Source organism: Xenopus tropicalis, chromosome 1, assembly GCF_000004195.4.
Source record: "Xenopus tropicalis strain Nigerian chromosome 1, UCB_Xtro_10.0, whole genome shotgun sequence".
NCBI lineage: Eukaryota > Metazoa > Chordata > Amphibia > Anura > Pipidae > Xenopus > Xenopus tropicalis.
The window spans coordinates 612,879-634,516 of NC_030677.2; the positions used below are offsets into that span (position 1 = coordinate 612,879).

General features: G+C 52.7%; 1 protein-coding gene across 2 annotated transcripts in view; it reads left to right on the plus strand.

The window, feature by feature from the left end:
- Window positions 1–8,687: 8,687 nt before the first annotated feature.
- LOC116408406 (rho-related BTB domain-containing protein 2-like) overlaps window positions 8,688–21,638 on the plus strand; it is a 32,876-nt gene continuing 19,925 nt past the window's right edge. The window contains exons 1-3 of one of the 2 annotated variants that reach the window (XM_031895207.1): window positions 8,688–8,940; window positions 12,594–12,795; window positions 14,806–14,909. In XM_031895207.1, the coding sequence (XP_031751067.1) occupies window positions 12,604–12,795; window positions 14,806–14,909 (296 nt within the window). In that variant the 5' untranslated portion in view covers window positions 8,688–8,940; window positions 12,594–12,603. The remainder of the gene's footprint in view (window positions 8,941–12,593; window positions 12,796–14,805; window positions 14,910–21,638) is intronic. The other variant, XM_031895206.1, reaches the window with a different exon arrangement.

Genomic DNA, 21,638 nt, shown 5'->3' on the forward strand with positions numbered 1-21,638 from the left:
ACTGCCCTTACTACCCCCACTGACAGGCTGTACCCTCCAATTATACTGCTACCTACCTACCCCAATGACAGGCCTGTACCCCCAATTTACTGCTCCTACTGTCCCCACTAAAGGCCATGTTAACCCCCAAATATATGCTCCTTACCCCATGACAGGCCTGTAACCCAATGTACTGGCTCCTACCTACCCCACTGAAAGGCCTGTACCCCAAGTAATCACTGCTCCTACCCACTGACTGGCCTGTACCCCAATTATACTGCCTCCTCCTGACCCCCACGCAGGCCTAGTACCCCCAATTAATATGCTATTACCTACCCACTGACAGGCCTGTACCCCATTATAACCCTACTACCCCACTGACAGGCCTGTACCCCAATTATACTGCTCCTCCCACTGACAGGCCTGTACCCAACTTATACTGCTTCCTACCTACCCCCACGGACAGCCTGTTACCCCAATTTTTACTGCTCCTACCTACCCCACTGACAGGCCTGTACCCACAAATTATACCTACCCCCTGGACAGGCTGTACCCCCCAAGTTTACTCTCCTCCCCCCACTGACAGGCCTGTACCCCCAATTATATGCTCCTACCACCCCACTGACAGGCCTGTACCCCCAAATTATACTGCTCTACCCACTGAAAGGACTGTACCCAATATATTGCTGCTCCTACCCCCACTGACAGCCTGTACCCCATATTACTGCCTCCTAACCTACCCCACGGAACAGCCTGTACCCCAATTACTCTCCTACCTACCCCCACGACAGCTGTAACCCCAATTATACTCTCCTACCTACCCCACTGAAGGCCTGTAACCCCATCTATACTGCTCCTACTACCCCCACTGACAGGCCTGTACCCCATGATAATGTCCTACTACTCCACTGACAGGCCTGCTCACCCCCATGTATATGCTCCTACCTACCCCCATGACAGGCCGGTTACCCCATTATACTGCTCTTACTACCCACTGACAGGCCTGTACCCCCAATTATACCATACTCCTACCTACCCCCACTGAAGAGCCTGTACCCCCAATCTATACTGCTTCCTACTACCCCCATGACAGGCGTACCCCATCTAATACTGCTCCTCTACCCCACTGACAGGCCCTGTACCCCAATTATACTGTGCCTACCTACCCCACTGAAGCCGTCTCCCAATTATCTCTCTACCTACCCCACTGACAGCCTGTACCCCCAATATATCTCTACCTACCCCCACTGGACAGCTGTACCCCATTGTATGCATCCTCCTTACCCATGAAGCCTGTACCCATTATACTGCTCCTACTACCCCCACTGACAGGCCTGTACCCCAATTATACTGCTCCTACTACCCCACGACAGGCCTGTACCCCAATTATACTGCTCCTACCCCCCATGCAGGCTTATCCCATTATAATTGCTCTACCTACCCATGACAGCCTGTTACCCCCATATACTGCTCTACTACCCACTGACAGCCTGTACCCATAGTATACTGCTCCTATTACCCCCATCGTGACAGGCCTGTCCCCCAAATATATGCTCCTACCTACCCCAGAAGGCTGTCCCCAATTATACTTCTTCCTACTACCCCACTGAAGGCCATGTACCCCCATTATACTGCTCTACTTACCCATGACAGGCCTGTACCCCCAATTATACTACTCCTACCTACCCCAACTGACAGCTGTACCCCCCAATTATACTGCTCCTACCTACCCCACTGACAGGCTGTACCCCATTTACCTTTTTTGGGGCTCCTACCTACCCACTACGTCTGTTTACCCCCAATTATACTGCTTCTACCATACCCCCACGACAGGCCTGTTCACCTCCCAATATACTGCTCTATCCTACCCCCACGACAGGCCTGTACCCCCAAAAATATGCTCCTACCTACCCCAATGACAGGCTGTACCCCAATTATACTGCTCCTACTAACCCCAGACAGCCTGTACCCCAATTACTGCTCCTACCCCACTGACAGCCTGTACCCCCCATTATACTGCTCCTCCTACCCCACTTACAGGCCTGTACCCCCAGATTATACGGCTTCCTACCTACCCACTGACAGGCCTGTACCCCAGTTATACTGCTCCTACCCCCACCTGACAGCTGTACCCCATTTATGCTCCTACCTACCCCATGACAGCCTGTACCCCAATTATATGCTCCACCCACTGGACAGGCCTGTACCCCCAATTATAAAACTTCTACCTCCACCACTGACAGTCCTGTACCACCCATTATATTTGCTCCTACCCCACTGACAGGACCTGTACCCAATTATAAATGCTCCTACCTACCCCACTGACAGCCGTACCCCATTATACTGCTCCTACCTTACCCCATGACAGGCCTTACCCAATTATTACTGCTCCTTCCTACCCACTGCAGGCCTCGTACACCCAATTATACTGCTCTACCTACCCCACTGACAGCCTCGTCCCCCCAATTATCGACTCCTACTACCCCACTGACAGGCCTGTACCCCCAATTTACTGTCTACCCCCAACTGATGGCCTTGTACCCCAATTTATACTCGCTCCTACCCCACTACCAGCCTGTTACCCCAATTATCTGCTCCTACCCCCCTGACAGGGCTGTACCCCAATGTAATACTGCTCCATACCCCACTGACATGCCTTACCCCATTATACTGCTCCTAATCCCCACTGACAGGCCTGTTACCCCAACTTTATACTGTCCTACCCCCCATGACAGGCCTGGACCCCCCCAATTAAATTGTCCTACCTCCCCCACTGACAGGGCCATGTACCCCAATTATACTGCTCCTACCTACCCTCTGACCAGGCCTGTACCCCATCTTATACTGCTCCTACCTACCCCACTGACAGGCCCTGTACCCCCAATTATTACTACTCCTACCTACCACCACTGACAGGCTTGTACCCCCAATTATACTGCTCCTACCTACCCCCACTGACAGGCGTGTACCCCCAATTATACTGCTCCTACCCCCACTGACAGGCCTGTACCCCCCAATTATACTGCTCCTACCCCCACTGACAGGCCTGTCCCCCCATTATACTGCTCCTACCCCCTATGACAGGCCTGTACCCCCAATTATACTGCTCCCTACTACCCCCACTGACAGCGTCCCCATTACTGCTCCTACCTACCCCCACTGACAGGCCTGTACCCCCCCAATTATACTGCTCCTACCTACCCCCACTGACAGCCTGTACCCCCCAATTATACTATGCTACCTACCCCCACTACTGACAGGCCTGTACCCCCAATATATACTGCTCCTACCTACCCCCACTGACAGGCCTGTACCCCCAATTATACTGCTCCTACCTACTACCCCACTGACAGGCCTGTACCCCCCAATTATACAGCTCCTACCTTACCCTGACAGGCCTGTACCCCCCAATTATACTGCTCCTACCTACCCCACTGACAGGTGTGTACCCCAAATTATACTGCTCCTACCTACCCCCACTGACAGGCCTGTTCCCCCAATTATACTGCTCCTACCTACCCCATGAAGGCCTGTACCCCCAATTATACTGCTCCTACCTACCCCCACTGACAGGCCTGTACCCCCCAATTATACTGCTCTACCTACCCCACTGACAGGCCTGTACCCCCAATTATACTGCTCCTACCTACCCCCACTGACAGGCCTGTACCCCCCAATTATACTGCTCCTACCCTACCCCCACTGACAGGCCTGTACCCCCCAATTTATACTGCTCCTACCTACCCCCACTGACAGGCCTGTACCCCCATTATTACTGCTCCTACCCCACTGACAGGCCTGTACCCCCAATTATACTGCTCCTACCTACCCCCACTGACAGGCCTGTACCCCCAATTATACTGCTCCTACCCCACTGACAGGCCTGTACCCCAATTATACTACTCTACCTACCCCCACTGACAGGCCTTACCCCCCAATTTTACTGCTCCTACCTACCACCACTGACAGGCCTGTACCCCCCAATTATACTACTCCTACCATACCCCCACTGACAGGCCTGTACCCCAAATTATACTGCTCCTACCCCCACTGACAGGCCTGTACCACCAATTATACTGCTCCTACCCCACTGACAGCCCTGTACCTCCCTGTACCCCCCAATTATACTGCTCCTACCTACCCCCACTGACAGGCCTGTACCTCCCAATTATACTGCTCCTACCTACCCCACTGACAGGCCTGTACCCCCAATTATACTGCTCCTACCTACCCCCACTGACAGGCCTGTACCCCAATTATACTGCTCTACCCCACTGACAGGCCTGTACCCCCAATTATACTGCTCCTACCTACCCCCACTGACAGGCCTGTACCCCAAATTATACTGCTCCTACCTACCCCCACTGACAGGCCTGTACCCCCAATTATACTGCTCCTACCTACCCCCACTGACAGGCCTGTACCCCCAATTATCGTTACTGCTCCTACCCCCCACTGACAGGCTGTACCCCCAATTTATACTGCTCCTACCCCCACCGACAGGCCTGTACCCCCAATTATACTGCTGCTACCTACCCCCACTGACAGGCCTGTACCCCCCAAATATACTGCTGCTACCTACCCCCACTGACAGGCTGTACCCCCAATTATACTGCTCCTACCCCCACTGACAGGCCTGTACCCCCAATTATACTGCTCCTACCCCACCTGGACAGGCCTGTACCCCCAATTATACTGCTCCTACCCCACTGACAGGCCTGTACCCCACAATTATACTGCTCCTACCTACCCCACTGACAGGCCTGTACTCCCAATTATACTGCTCCTACCCCCCTGACAGGCCTGTACCCCCAATTATACTGCTCCTACCTACCCCCACTGACAGGCCTGTACCCCCAATTATACTGCTCCTACCCCCACTGACAGGCCTGTACCCCCAATTATACTGCTCCTACCTACCCCCACTGACAGGCCTGTACCCCCAATTATATGCTCCTACCCCCATGACAGGCCTGTACCCCAATTATACTACTTCTACCTACCACACTGACAGGCCTGTACCCCAATTATACTGCTCCTACCCCCACTGACAGGCCTGTACCCCCAATTATACTACTTCTAACCTACCACCACTGACAGGCCTGTACCCCCAATTATACTGCTCCTACCTACCCCCACTGACAGGCCTGTACCACCCAATTATACTGCTCCTACCTACCCCCACTGACAGGCCTGTACTCCCAATTATACTGCTCCTACCACACTGACAGGCCTGTACCCCCAATTATACTGCTCCTACCTACACCCACTGACAGCCTGTACCCCCAATTATACTGCTCCTACCCCCACTGACAGGCCTGTACCCCCCAATTATACTACTCCTACCTACCCCACTGACAGGCCTGTACCTCCAATTATACTGCTCCTACCTACCCCCAACTGACAGGCCTGTACCCCAAAATTATACTGCTCCTACCTACCCCCACTGACAGGCCTGTACCCCAATTATACTGCTCCTACCTACCCCCACTGACAGGCCTGTACCTCCAATTATACTGCTCCTACCTACCCCCACTGACAGGCCTGTACCCCCAATTATACTGCTCCTACCTACCCCCACTGACAGGCCTGTACCCCAATTATACTGCTCCTCTACCCCACTGACAGGCCTGTACCCCCAATTATACTGCTCCTACCTACCCCCACTGACAGGCCTGTACCCCCAATTATACTGCTCCTACCCCCACTGACTGGCCTGTCCCCAAATCTATACTGCTCCTACCTACCCCCACTGACAGGCCTGACCCCCCAATTATACTGCTCATACCTACCCCCACTGACAGGCCTGTACCCCCAATTATACTACTCCTACCTACCCCCACTGACAGGCCTGTACCCCCAATTATACTGCTCCTACCCCCACTGACAGGCCTGTACCCCCAATTATACTGCTCCTACCTACCCCCACTGACAGGCCTGTACCCCCAATTATACTGCTCCTACCTACCCCCACTGACAGGCCTGTACCCACAAATTATACCTACCCCCACTGACAGGCCTGTACCCCCAATTATACTGCTCCTACCACCCCCACTGACAGGCCTGTACCCCCACATTATACTGCTCCTACCACTGAAAGGCCTGTACCCCCAATTATATTGCTGCTCCTACCCCCACTGACAGGCCTGTACCCCCAATTATACTGCTCCTACCTACCCACTGACAGGCCTGTACCCCCAATTATACTACTCCTACCTACCCCCACTGACAGCTGTACCCCCAATTATACTGCTCCTACCTACCCCCACTGACAGGCCTGTACCCCAATTATACTGCTCCTACCTACCCCCACTGACAGGCCTGTATACCCCCCCAATTATACTGCTCCTACCTACTCCCACTGACAGGCCTGTACCCCCCAATTATACTGCTCCTACCTACCCCCACTGACAGCCTGTACCCCCAATTATACTGCTCCTACCTACCACTGACAGGCCTGTACCCCCAATTATACTGCTCCTACCTACCCCCACTGACAGCTGTAACCCCCAATTATACTGCTCTACCTACCCCCACTGACAGGCCTGTACCCCCATATATACTGCTCCTACTACCCCAAACTGACAGGCCTGTACCCCAATTATACTGCTCCTACCTACCCCCACTGACAGGCCTGTACCACCAATTATACTGCTCCTACCTACCCCACTGACAGGCCTGTACCCCCAATAATACTGCTCCTACCTACCCCCACTGACAGGCCTGTACCCCCAATTATCTACTGCTCTACCTACCCCACTGACAGGCCTGTCCCCAATTATACTGCTCCTACCTACCCCCACTGACAGGCCTTAACCCCAATTATACTGCTCCTACCTACCCCCACTGACAGGCCTGTACCCCCAATTATACTGCTCCTCCCCCCACTGACAGGCCTGTACCCCCCAATTATACTGCTCCTACTACCCCACTGACAGGCCTGTACCCCCAATTATACTGCTCCTACCTACCCCCACTGACAGGCCTGTACCCCCAATTATACTTGCTCCTACCCCCCACTGACAGGCCTGTACCCCCAAATTATACTGCTCCTACTACCCCCACTGACAGGCCTGTACCCCCAATTATACTGCTCCTACCTACCCCCACTGACAGGCCTGTACCCCCAATTATACTGCTCCTACCTACCCCCACTGACAGGCCTGTACCCCCAATTATACTACTCCTACCTACCCCACTGACAGGCCTGTACCCCCCAATTATACTGCTCCTACCTACCCCCACTGACAGGCCTGTACCCCCAATTATACTGCTCCTACCTACCCCACTGACAGGCCTGTACCCCCAATTATACTGCTCCTACCTACCCCCCCACTGACAGGCCTGTACCTCCCCATTATACTGCTCCTACCTACCCCCGACTGACAGGCCTGTACCCCCCAATAATACTGCTCCTACCTACCCCCACTGACAGGCCTGTACCCCCAATTATACTGCTCCTACCTACCCCCACTGACAGGCCTGTTTACCCAATTATACTGCTCCTACCCCCCACTGACAGGCCTGTACCCCCCAATATACTGCTCCTACCTACCCCCACTGACAGGCCTGTACCCCCAATTATACTGCTCCTACCTACCCCCACTGACAGGCCTGTACCCCCAATTATACTGTCCTACCCCCACTGACAGGCCTGTACCCCCAATTATACTGCTCCTACCTACCCCCACTGACAGGCCTGTACCCCCAATTATACTGCTCCTACCCCCACTGACAGGCCTGTACCCCCAATTATACTACTTCTACCTACCACCACTGACAGGCCTGTACCCCCAATTATACTGCTCCTACCCACTGACAGGCCTGTACCCCCAATTATACTGCTCCTACCTACCCCCACTGACAGGCCTGTACCCCAATTAATACTGCTCCTACCTACCCCCACTGACAGGCCTGTACCCCCAATTATACTGCTCCTACCTGACCCCCACTGACAGGCCTGTACCACCCAATTTATATGCGCTCCACCTACCCCCACTGACAGGCCTGTACCCACCAATTATACTGCTCCTACCTACCCCCACTGACAGGCCTGTACCACCATTATACTGCTCCTACCTACCCTCACTGACAGGGCCTGTACCCCCCAATTATACTACTCCTACCTACCCACTGACAGGCCTGTACCCCCAATTATACTGCTCCACCCCCACTGACTGGCCTGTACCACCCCAAATTATACTGCTCCTACCCCCACTGACAGGCCTGTACCCCCCAATTATACTGCTCCTACCTACCCCCACTGACAGGCCTGTACCCCCCAATTATACTGCTCCTACCTACCCCCACTGACAGGCCTGTACCCCCCAATTATACTACTCCTACCTACCCCCACTGACAGGCCTGTACCCCCAATTATACTGCTTCTACTCGCTGCTGGGCGGGGTTTCTCCCTGCTGGGCGGGGTTTCTCCCTGCTGGGCGGGGTTTTGCTGTATCAACACGTGATACCAGGCGTGTTTGGGCGGTAACTAGAATCCTATGGGCGGGGATATAAGTACTGGGCGTTTCCGTCCCTCTCACGTTTGTAAGCAAAGATTTATCTGGGCGGGGAGGAATCTGTCCCGGACGCGCTGTCTTTTTCTGTCCATCATTTCATTGGCTGTTGCACTATTTATGGGCGGAGTAATGGGATCCAAACGTAAGATGTATAGGGCGTGGCTTTTGCTTTAAGGCGGTCTTTTCAATTCAGCGCCTAAGCTGATTGGGAGCTGTCCGCCTGTGGCGCTGGAGCTGCGCTTTGATTGGTTGGCTGGGAACGGGTCGTGGGGCCGTGTCTGTTCTACGCTGTCAGTGTGTGAGAGGCCGAGGGGAGTCCGGTGCTGGGAGCCGAGGAGGGAGCTGTACGGCCGGGACGCCCGCAAGAGGATGCGCAGACGGAAGCGAAGAGACCTCACCTCCCAGGGGCAGCTAGAGAGGGGCAGAAAGGAACCGCCTCAGGGTGGGCAGCTGGCACAGGGAGAGCTCTGAGGGGCAACTTGGTGTAACTGCCCCAGGGAGGGGCAACTTGGTGTAACTGCCCCAGGGAGGGGGAACTTGGTAAAACTACCACAGGTTGGACATAGTTAGGGGGCAACTGAGACAGGGAGAGATCACTGAGGGGCAACTTGGTGTAACTGCCCCAGGAGGGACCCAGAGAGGGGGAACTTGGTGTAACTGCCCCAGGAGGGACCCAGAGAGGGGGAACTTGGTGTAACTGCCCCAGGAGGGGCCCAGAGAGGGGGAACTTGGTGTAACTGCCCCAGGAGGGACCCAGAGAGGGGGAACTTGGTGTAACTGCCCCAGGAGGGGCCCAGAGAGGGGGAACTTGGTGTAACTGCCCCAGGAGGGACCCAGAGAGGGGGAACTTGGTGTAACTGCCCCAGGAGGGGCCCAGAGAGGGGGAACTTGGTGTAACTGCCCCAGGAGGGGCCCAGAGAGGGGGAACTTGGTGTAACTGCCCCAGGAGGGGCCCAGAGAGGGGGAACTTGGTTGTAACTGCCCAGGAGGGACCCAGAGAGGGGAATTGGTGTAACTGCCCCAGGAGGGGCCCAGAGAGGGGAACTTGGGTGTAACTGCCCCAGGAGGGGCCCAGAGAGGGGGAACTTGGTGTAACTGCCCCAGGAGGGGCCCAGAGAGGGGACTTGTGTAACTGCCCCAGGACCAGAGAGGGGGAACTTGGTGTAACTGCCCCAGGAGGGACCCAGAGAGGGGGAACTTGGTAAAACTACCACAGGTGGGACATATTGAGGAGGCAACTGGCACAGGGAGAGCACTAAGGGGCAGTTTGGTAACTGTCCTAGGAGGGGCCCAGAGAGGGGGAACATGGTAAAACTGGGACAGGGAGAGCACTGAGGGGCAGTTTGGTGTAACTGCCCCAGGAGCGATCCATAAAGGGGAAAATTGGTGTAACTGCCCCAGGAAGGACCTAGAAAGGGAGAGCTTGGTGTAACTGGCCCAGGAGAGATCCAGAGAGGGGAAAATTGGTGTAACTGCCCCAGGAAGGACCTATAAAGGGAGAGCTTGGTGTAACTGCCCCAGGAGAGATCCAGAGAGGGGAAACTTGGTGTAACTGGCCCAGGAGAGATCCAGAGAGGGGAAACTTGGTGTAACTGCCCCATGAGGGACATTGTAAGGGTCAGCTGGTTCAGAGAGAGCACTGAGGGGGCAACTTTTTGAAACTGCTTCAGAGTGGCACCGTGGAAACCCACTACAGGTAGAACTTGTACCAGGGCAAAGGAGGGCACTAAGGGGAACAACTGCCTGAGACTGGCACTGAGGGGGGGCAGTTAGGGGGGTAACCAGCAGAGATTGGCACCGGGGGATTCCCTGAGAGCAGCAGGAAGCAGTTGTAAGCACTTATTGGTGGGTTGGCTGAGGTGTGGGGAATAGTACAGCTGGTACCCTGGGGTTACAGGGCTGGGGTGGGCCCCCAGAGATACCCTTCAGCCTGTGTGTAGTATGGGGGCAGGGCCATGAACAGAGTATATAATACAGAGAGCAATATATGGGGGGATTTGGCTGGTACACAGGGACCCCTAGAGAGATCAGGAAGGTACAGTACCCTGTGTGGCCCCATGAAAGAACAAACGGAAGATCTAATTGGTGTAACTAGTCCTGGGACCACCCCAGCAGCCCCTGGGTCTGCTTCCCTTATAGATGTGCCCCTGGGAGGGACTAATAGAGACACCATGGGGGAGAGCGGGCAGCACTGTGCTTCACTGGAGAATCCAAGGGCCACTAAACATATCCAGTGGGACCTCCCTTGTTGGGGGCAGATTGGTTGGTAGAGACCACTAAGAAAGCACAGAGCCTTCAGGGGGTGCCCCACCTGTGCCACTGCCCACCCTCCCTCATGGGTGGGTACTGAGGGACACCCTTGTCACAGTGTTGGGAGAGCCCATCGTGGGTGGCTAGGGGCCCCTGTGGCAGCACAGCTGACTTTTCCAGATTCCCATCGATTTGGATAAGGCAAGTGAGCGACCTTGCTCTTCCCTGTGACTCGCAGCCCTGTTTATCTGACCCTTTTTCCTACCCGCTGGCACCCGTTGCCCTGCCCCAGGGTCAGTCCTATTGATTCCCTCACTGCTCATGGTACAAGTTTATGTTTTCTAGCTGATCAGCTCTATTGATCTATATAGGCTGGCATATTCTGATCTGCAGGTTACATAACAAGTACAGTGGGGTCAGAAGCAATGGGGTCTCTCACTATCCCACCCTATGTGGGGGCAGCTGTACCTCCCCCCCACCCTGGAACAGAGCTGTGGGGCCCTACACTGTCTCCTCTATAGTTCCCCTGTTTGTATGAAGGGCTATTTCTGTGGATCTTCTGTAGTTTTCCTCCTTTGCACTGGGGGTCCAACCAGCAGCCCCCACCTTGCCCATTCCCACCTTTGGGTGCCGGGGACACTCAGTGGCCCCTCTCTGGTCTCTTTCCCCACATAGTGCAACAGTAAAGCTAAAATTTTATTACTCGTATTATTATAGCTGGTGGGTAACTCCATGCTCTATCCCTGTGCCCCCTCTGCCCCACCTGTGCCACTGGCACTATTATCTGCGGGGTGCTATTTCCTCATGTGGCCACTAAAGTACTAAATACTCACCCTATGTACGTAGAGTATGGGGCATTACTAAGGCTGCAATGTACAATAATACCCCATGTACAGTAATGCCCACTCTATATACAATAATACCCACCCTATGTACAGTAATACCCTATGTACGTACAGTATGGGGAGTTACTAAGGCTGCAATGTACAATAATACCCACCCTATGTACAGTAATACCCCCCTATGTACAATAATACCCTATGTACAGTAATACCCCCCTATGTACAATAATACCCTATGTACAGTAATACCCGCCCTATCTACAATAATGCCCTATGTACAGTTATACCCTATGTACAGTAATACCCCCCTATGTACAGTAATTCCCACCCATGTACAGTTATACTTACCCTATGTACAATAATACACCATGTACAGTAATACCCACCTTATGTACAGTAATACCCGCCCTATCTACAATAATAACCCATGTACAGTAATACCCACCTTATGTACACATACTCACCCTATGTACAGTAATACTCACCCTATGTACAGTAATACCCCCTATGTACAGTAGTACCCCCTATGTGCCGTAATACCCACCCTAAGTACAGTAATACTCCCCCTATGTACAGTAATACCCACCCCATGTACCGTAATACCCACCCCATGTACAGTAATACCCACCCCATATACAGTAATACTCCCCCTATGTACCGTAATACCCACCCCATGTACAGTAATACTCACCCTATGTACAGTAATACCCCCTATGTGCCGTAATACTCCCCCTATGTACCGTAATACCCACCCCATGTACAGTAATACCCACCCCATATACAGTAATACTCCCCCTATGTACCGTAATACGCACCCCATATACAGTAATACTCCCCCTATGTACAGTAATACCCATCCATGTACAGTAATACCCACCCATGTACAGTAATACCCACCCAATGTATACAGTAATACCCACCCAATGTACAGTAATACTCCCCCTGTGGGACAGACTGCAGTATACTGGGAGTAACGCTAATACCCCGTGTCTCTCCCATACAGGACGGGCTTGATGGATATTGATTTGGACTATGAGAGGCCGAATGTTGAGACCATTAAGTGCGTTGTGGTGGGAGACAATGCTGTGGGCAAGACTCGCCTCATCTGTGCCAGGGCCTGTAATGCCACACTCACCCAGTACCAGCTCCTAGCCACCCACGTGCCTACCGTCTGGGCCATCGACCAGTACCGCGTGTGCCAAGAGGTAGGAGCACTTATATATATTATATCAGCCGGCCATTGGGTCTGTAAGTATTTGGCTTTGTGAGCCCATTACTGCCTATTAATATCATCAGCAACTCAACCATTTTCCCCTGTATTCTCCCAAACTCCCACTGTCAGCTTTATTGCCCCCCTCACATCGGCCCTGAACCCTTACTGCTCTAGGGGTACCATCCAACTGTGGCAGCTTAGGGATTCCCCTGTACTAAGCACAATTCAGCAGGAACAGCCCCCTAAGTTTGCTCATAGCCTGTACAGAGAGATACCATAAAACTATGGCACATAGGGATTCCCCTGTACTAAGCACAATTCAGCAGGAACAGCCCCCTAAGTTTGCCCATAGCCTGTACAGAGAGATACCATAAAGCTATGGCACATAGGGATTCCCCTGTACTAAGCACAATTCAGCAGGAACAGCCCCCTAAGTTTGCCCATAGCCTGTACAGAGAGATACCATAAAATATGCACATAGGATTCCCCTGTACTAAGCACAATTCAGCAGGAACAGCCCCCTAAGTTTGCCCATAGCCTGTACAGAGAGATACCATAAAACTTATGCACATAGGGATTCCCCTGTACTAAGCACAATTCAGCAGGAACAGCCCCCTAAGTTTGCCATAGCCTGTACAGAGAGATACCATAAAAACTATGGCACATAGGGATTCCCCTGTACTAAGCACAATTTCAGCAGGAACAGCCCCCTAAGTTTGCTCATAGCCTGTACAGAGAGATACCATAAAACTATGGCAACATAGGGATTCCCCTGTACTAAGCACAATTCAGCAGGAACAGCCCCTAAGTTTGCTCATAGCCTGTACAGAGAGATACCATAAAACTTATGGCACATAGGGATTCCCCTGTACTAAGCACAATTCAGCAGGAACAGCCCCCTAAGTTTGCTCATAGCCTGTACAGAGAGATACCATAAAAACTATGGCACATAGGGATTCCCCTGTACTAAGCACAATTCAGCAGGAACAGCCCCCTAAGTTTGCCCATAGCCTGTACAGAGAGATACCATAAAACTATGGCACATAGGGATTCCCCTGTACTAAGCACAGTTCAGCAGGAACAGCCCCCTAAGTTTGCCCATAGCCTGTACAGAGAGATACCATAAAACTATGGCACATAGGGATTCCCCTGTACTAAGCACAATTCAGCAGGAACAGCCCCTAAGTTTGCCCATAGCCTGTACAGAGGAGATTACCATAAAACTATGGCACATAGGGGATTCCCCTGTACTAAGCACAATTTCAGCAGGAACAGCCCCCTAAGTTTGCTTCATAGCCTGTACAGAGAGATACCATAAAACTATGGCACATAGGGATTCCCCTGTACTAAGCACAATTCAGCAGGAACAGCCCCCTAAGTTTGCTCATAGCCCGTACAGAGAGATACCATAAAACTATGGCACATAGGGATTCCCCTGTACTAAGCACAATTCAGCAGGAACAGCCCCCTAAGTTTGCCCATAGCCTGTACAGAGAGATACCATAAAACTATGGCACATAGGGATTCCGCTGAGAGACAGTCAGAGCTAAGAGTGTAGAAGTGAGAGGACTCAGTGCCAAGAGAGGAGAGATGAGTAGAGGTTCAGAAGAGGAAGATTAGAGTCAGGGAAGCTGTGCTTGTCAGTACAGTGAGTGCAGATATTTAGTAACGCACAGGAAACAGGAAGTGTCGGGATCATGCAGCGCTCAGAACAGGAAGTTCCAGTTGTGGCTGAAGGAGACACGGGCCCACAAACACCCTAATGGCTCCCCAGTCACAACTGTGTGTAGTTTGTGCAACAAAGCTCCCGGGCAGGCTGCACCCACCCCTCTGTCTGTAGGGGGCGCTGGTCAATGTCTCCTCTTTATCCTGCCCAAGTGTTATATAGAATGGGACGTGCCCAGTCACGGAATCGACCAATCAATAAAGCTGATAAAACAAAGATTCTCTTCTAGGCAATGTTTCTCCTTCCCCCTAGAGACCCTCTGTCTCACCCTCACAGGTCCTGGAACGGTCTCGGGATGTGGTGGATGAAGTCAGCGTGTCTCTCCGGCTCTGGGACACATTTGGAGACCACCACAAGGACCGTCGATTTGCTTACGGCAGGTCAGCCATTTCCCACCCATTTTTATGGCAGGGGTCTCCCGCGGATGCACCAACCTGGGCAGAACTGCATTTCCCTGCACCCTGCTGTCACTTTGCTGAGAGGTTTCACTGAACTGGAAATGTTAAGTCCCCATTCACGGGCCGATTATAGCTGCCGATATGGGTCCCTTGGACAGATTCGGCAGCTTAGCCGTGTAGGGGCAGAACCGAGGGGCCTGGCCAACCAATATCTGGCCTGAAATTGGCCAGATATCGATCAGGCAGGTTAGAAAATCCAGTCGGATTGGGGACCTCATCGGCTCGTTGATGCAGTCCCCGAACCGACTGCCCCATTGCCGCGTGTAGGATTCAATCGTTTGGCCCCAGGGCCAAATGATCCAATTCACCTGCATTCCTCCCTGATATCGCCCACCCGTAGGTGGGGATATCGGGTGAAGATCCGCTCGCTTGGCAACATGGGGGGAGTATGGGGCATGACAGTGAGTATGGGGCTGACTGTGAGTAGGGGGGCAGGACAGTGAGTATGGGGGGCAGTGACTGTGAGTCAATGGGGGCAGTGAACTGTGAGTATGGGGGCAGTGACTGTGAGTATGGGGGGCAGTGACTGTGAGTATGGGGGCAGCGACAGTAAGATGGGGCAGTAGCTGAGTATGGGGGGCAGTGACAGTGAGTATGGGGGGCAGTGAGTGAGTAATGGGGCAGTGACAGTGAATATGGGTGGCAGTGACCGTGAGTAGGGGGCAGTGGACAGGAATATGGGGGCAGTGACATTGATATGCGGGGGGCATGGACAGTGAGTATGGGCGAGTGAGCCAGTTGAGTATGGGGGCAGTGACAGTGAGTATGGGGGGCACGTGAGTGAGTATGGGGGCAGTGACAGTGAATATGGGGGCAGTGAGTGAGTATGGGGCAGTACCAGTGAAATATGGGGGGATTGACAGTGAGTATGGGGGGCAGTGAAACTGTGTAGTAATGGGGGCAGTGACTGTGAATGGGGGCAGTGACTGTGAGTATGGGGGCAGTGACAGTGAATATGGGGGGCAGTGACTAGTGAGTATGGGGCAGTGACTGTGAGTATGGGGGCAGTGACTGTGACGTATGGGGGGCAGTGACTGTGAGTATGGGGGCAGTGACTGTGAGTATGGGGGCAGTAACAGTGCGTATGGGGGGCAGTGACTGTGAGTAAGGGGGGCTAGTGACTGTGAGTATGGGGGGCAGTGGACTGTGAGTATGGGGGCGCAGTGACTGTGAGTATGGGGCAGTGACTGTGAGTATGGGGGGACAGTGAGCTGTGAGTATGGGGGGCAGTGCCTGTGAGTATGGGGGCAGTGACTGTGAGTATGGGGGCAGTGATGTGAGTAGGGGCAGTGACTGTGAGTATGGGGGGCGCAAGTGACTGTGAGTATGGGGGGCAGTGACATGGAGTATGGGGCAGTAACAGTGAGTATGCGGTGGCAATGACTGTGAAGTATGGGGGGGCAGTGACTGTGAGTATTGGGGGCAGTGAACAGTGAAGTATGGGGGGCAAGTAACAGTGAGTATGGGGGGGCAAGTAAAGTGAGTTGGGGGGCAGTGACTGTGAGTATGGGGGCAGTTGGACTGTGAGTATGGGGGGCAAGTGACTGTGAGTATGGGGGGGCAGTCGACTGTAGAGTATGGGGGGCAAGTGACTGTGAGTTATGGGGGGGCAGTGACTGTGAGCATGGGGCAGTGACTGTGAAGTCATGGGGCAGTGACTGTGAGTAATGGGGGCAAGTAACAGTGAGTATGGGGGGCAGGACTGTGAGTATGGGGGCAGTGACTGTGAGTATGGGGGGCATGACTGGAGTATGGGGGGCAGTGGACTGTGATATGGGGGCAGTGACTGTGAGTTATGGGGGGGCAGTTGACTGTGAGTATGGGGGGCAGTGACTGTGAGTTGGGGGCAGTGACTGTGAGTATGGGGGGCAGTGACTGTGAGTATGGGGGGCAGTGACTGTGAAGTATGGGGGCAGTAACAGTGAGTATGGGGGGCAGTGACTGTGAGTATGGGGGGCAAGTGATGGAAATGGGGCAAGTGACTGTGAGTATGGGGGCAGTGACTGTGAGTAGGGGGGCAGTGACTGTGAGTAGGGGGGGCAGTGACTGTGAGTAGGGGGCCTGACTGTGAGTATGGGGCAGTTACAGTGAGTAATGGGGGCAGTTACAGTAAGTATGGGGGGCAGTGACTGTGAGTATTGGGGGGCAGTAACAGTGAGTACTGGGGGCAGTGACTGTGAGTAGGGGGGCAGTGACTGTGAGTAGGGGGGCAGTGACTGTGAGTAGGGGGGGCACTGACTGTGAGTAGGGGGCAGTTACAGTGAGTATGGGGGGCAGTGACTTAGAGTATGGGGGCAGTGACTGTGAGTATGGGGGGCAGTAACAGTGAGTATGGGGGGCAGTGCTGTGAGTATGGGGGGCAGTGACTGTGAGTATGGGGGCAGTAACAGTGAGTAGGGGGGGGCAGTGACTGTGAGTATGGGGGCAGTGACTGTGAGTATGGGGGCAGTAACAGTGAGTATGGGGGCTGCTGTGAGTATGGGGGGCAGTGACTGTGAGTTTGGGGGGCAGTGACTGTGAGTATGGGGGGCAGTGACTGTGAGTATGGGGGGCAGTACTGTGAGTATGGGGGGCAGTGACTGTGAGTATGGGGGGCAGTGACTGTGAGTATGGGGGCAGTGACAGTGAGTATGGGGGGCAGTGACTGTGAGTATGGGGGGCAGTGACTGTGAGAATGGGGGCAGTGACTGTGAGTATGGGGGGCAGTGACTGTGAGTATGGGGGCAGTGACTGTGAGTATGGGGGCAGTAACAGTGAGTATGGGGGCAGTGACTGTGAGTATGGGGGGCAGTGACTGTGAGTATGGGGGCAGTGACTGTGAGTATGGGGGGCAGTGACTGTGAGTAGGGGGGGCAGTGACTGTGAAGTAGGGGGGGCCACTGACTGTGAGTATGGGGGGCAGTTTACAGTGAGTATGGGGGCATTACAGTAAGTATGGGGGGCAGTGACTGTGAGTATGGGGGCAGTAACAGTGAGTATGGGGGGCAGTGACTGTTGCAAGTAGGGGGGCAGTGACTGTGAGTAGGGGGGCAGTGACTGTGAGTAGGGGGGGCACTGACTGTGAGTATGGGGGCAGTTACAGTGAGTAGGGGGGCAGTGACTGTGAGTATGGGGGGCAGTGACTGTGAGTAAATGGGGCAAAGTGACTGTGAGTATGGGGGGCAGTAAACAGTGAGTATGGGGGGCAGTGACTGTGAGTATGGGGGGCAGTGACTGTGAGTATGGGGGGCAGTAACAGTGAGTAGGGGGGGCAGTGACTGTGAGTAGGGGGGGCACTGACTGTGAGTATGGGGGGCAGTTACAGTAAGTATGGGGGGCAGTTTTGGGTTCCAGTCCTTAAGAAGGATATTAATGAGCTGGAGAGAGTGCAGAGACTGCAACTAAACTGGTAAAGGGGATGGAAGGGTTAAACTACGAGGTTAGACTGTCAGGGTTGGGGTTGTTGGAGGGGTTAGAGACAGCACAGACTTACATATAATAAACAAGAGCCCCCCCCTTTACACTTGGGGCAGTAGAAGTGGTTCCTGACAGTGAGGGCAGTATATGACTAGGCTAGGGGAGCAGTGCTACTGGGGGCACAGTGGGCGGGGCTGTTTGAGGGGGCAGTGGGTACCGGGTTGGGCAGCTGTGTAGAAGTCCCGGGATGATTAACCCATTGCAGCAGTGCCAGGAGGGAGGGAGGTGCCACAGAGCGTGAGTGAGAGAGCCGGGCCAGGCTGACAGATAGCAGCGCTCAGATAAATGTGAGGAATGTCGCCCCCCCCCCCCCTCAGGCCAGGGCCCTGCTGTATGTGTTACACTGACATCATCCTGCCCCCCCCAGACTGCTCTCCATATGGGAAGCTTCCCTGTCTGGGTGGGGGATGGGTAGGTGGGGGGGGTCGGTTACTCAGAGCTGAAAGTCTGGAACTCATTATAGGGAACTTCTTCCAACTTTTATATTTAAGCACAGATGTGTGTGTGTGTGTGTGTGTGTGTGTGTGTGTGTGTGTGTGTGTGTGTGTAAGTATTAGTGCTTGCACGTGTGTGTTCTTTCTCTACAGGTCTGTGTGTGTGTATGTATATACAGTGGAGGAAATAATGATTTGACCCTCACTGATTTTGTAAGTTTGTCCAATGACAAAGAAATGAAAAGTCTCAGAACAGTATCATTTCAATGGTAGGTTTAACAGTGGCAGATAGCACATCAAAAGGAAAATGGAAAAAATAACTTTAAATAAAAGATAGCAACTGATTTACATTTCATTGAGTGAAATTAAGTTTTTGAACCCCTACCAACCATTAAGAAGTTCTGGCTCCCACAGAGTGGTTAGACACTTCTACTCAATTAGTCAACCTCATTAAGGACACCTGTCTTAACTAGTCACCTGTATAAAAGACACCTGTCCACAGAATCAATCAATCAAGCAGACTCCAAACTCTCCAACATGGGAAAGACCAAAGAGCTGTCCAAGGATGTCAGAGACAAAATTGTAGACCTGCACAAGGCTGGAATGGCTACAAAACCATTAGCAAGAGCTGGGAGAGAAGTGACAACTGTTGTGCGATTGTTGGAAAATGGAAGGAGCACAAAATGACCATCAATCGACCTCGCTCTGGGGCTCCACGCAAGATCTCACCTCGTGGGGTGTCAATGATTCTGAGAAAGGTGAAAGCACCCTAGAACTACACGGGAGGAGTTTAGTTACTGACCTCAAATTAGCAGGGACCACAGTCACCAAGAAACCATTGGAAACACATTTAAAACAACCGCAATGGATTCAAATCCTGCAGGGCTCGCAAGGTCCCCTGCTCAAGAAAGGCCATGTGCAGGCCTGAAGTTTGCCAATGAACACCTGAATGATTCCTGTGAGTGACTGGGAGAAGGTGCTGTGGTCTGATGAGACAAATAGAGCTCTTTGGCATTAACTCAACTCGCTGTGTTTGGAGGAAGAAAAATGCTGCCTATGAACCCCCAAACACCGTCCCCACCGTCAAGCAGATGGGGTGGAAACATTTTGCTTGGGGGTGTTTTTCTGCTAAGGGCACAGGACAACTTATTTGCATTAACGGAAAATGGACGGAGCCATGTATCGTGAAATCCTGAACGACAACCTCTCTTCCCTCTGCCAGGAAACTGAAAATGGGTGGTGGATGGGTGTTCCAGCACGACAATGACCCAAAACATACAGCAAAGGCAACAAAGGAGTGGCTCAAGCACATTAAGGTCATGGAGTGGCCTAGTCAGTCTCCGGACCTTAATCCAATAGAAAACCTATGGAGGGAGCTCAAGCTCAGAGTTGCACAGAGACAGAAACCTTAGGGATTTAGAGATGATCTGCAAAGAGGAGTGGGACCAACATTCCTCCTAAAATGGGCGCAAACTTGCTCATCAATTACAAGAAACGTTTGCTCTGTGCTTGCAACAAGGGTTTTTCCACTAAGTATTAAGTCTTTTTTTGTTAGAGGGTTCAAAAACTTATTTCACTCAATGAAATGCAAATCAGTTGCTATCTTTTATTTAAAGTTATTTTTTCGATTTTCCTTTTGATGTGCTATCTGCCACTGTTAAACCTACCATTGAAATGATACTGTTCTGAGACTTTTCATTTCTTTGTCATTGGACAAACTTACAAAATCAGTGAGGGGTCAAATCATTATTTCCTCCACTGTATGTGTGTGTGTGTGTGTAAATATATATGTGCACAAGTGACTGTGTGTTTGGGTTAATGAGGGTGGGTGATTTTTGGAATAGCCCCCAATGCAGTTAGTCTGGGAATAGCCCCCAATGCAGTTAGTCTGGGAATAGCCCCCAATGCAGTTAGTCTGGGAATAGCCCCCAATGCAGTTAGTCTGGGAATAGCCCCCCCCCAATGCAGTCAGTCTGGGAATAGCCCCCCCCAATGCAGTCAGTCTGGGAATAGCCCCCCCAATGCAGTCAGTCTGGGAATAGCCCCCCCCAATGCAGTTAGTCTGGGAATAGCCCCAATGCAGTTAGTCTGGGAATAGCCCCCAATGCAGTTAGTCTGGGAATAGCCCCCAATGCAGTTAGTCTGGGAATAGCCCCCCAATGCAGTTAGTCTGGGAATAGCCCAATGCAGTTAGTCTGGGAATAGCCCCCAATGCAGTTAGTCTGGGAATAGCCCCCAATGCAGTTAGTCTGGGAATAGCCCCCCATACAGTTAGTCTGGGAATAGCCCCCAATGCAGTTAGTCTGGGAATAGCCCCCCATACAGTTAGTCTGGGAATAGCCCCCAATGCAGTTAGTCTGGGAATAGCCCCCCCCCCCCAAACAGTTAGTCTGGGAATAGCCCCCCATACAGTTAGTCTGGGAATAGCCCCCCATACAGTTAGTCTGGGAATAGCCCCCAATGCAGTTAGTTGGATATAGCCCCCAATGCAGTTAGTCTGGGAATAGCCCCCAATGCAGTTAGTCTGGGAATAGCCCCCCATCACAGTTAGTCTGGAAAGCCCCAATGCAGTTAGTCTGGATAGCCCCCCCCCCCCCACAATGCAGTTAGTCTGGGAATAGCCCCCATACAGTTAGTCTGGGAATAGCCCCCAATGCAGTTAGTCGGAAAATCAACCCCCCCCCCCCCCAATGCAGTTAGTCTGGGAATAGCCCCCATACAGTTAGTCTGGGAATAGCCCCCAATGCAGTTAGTCTGGGAA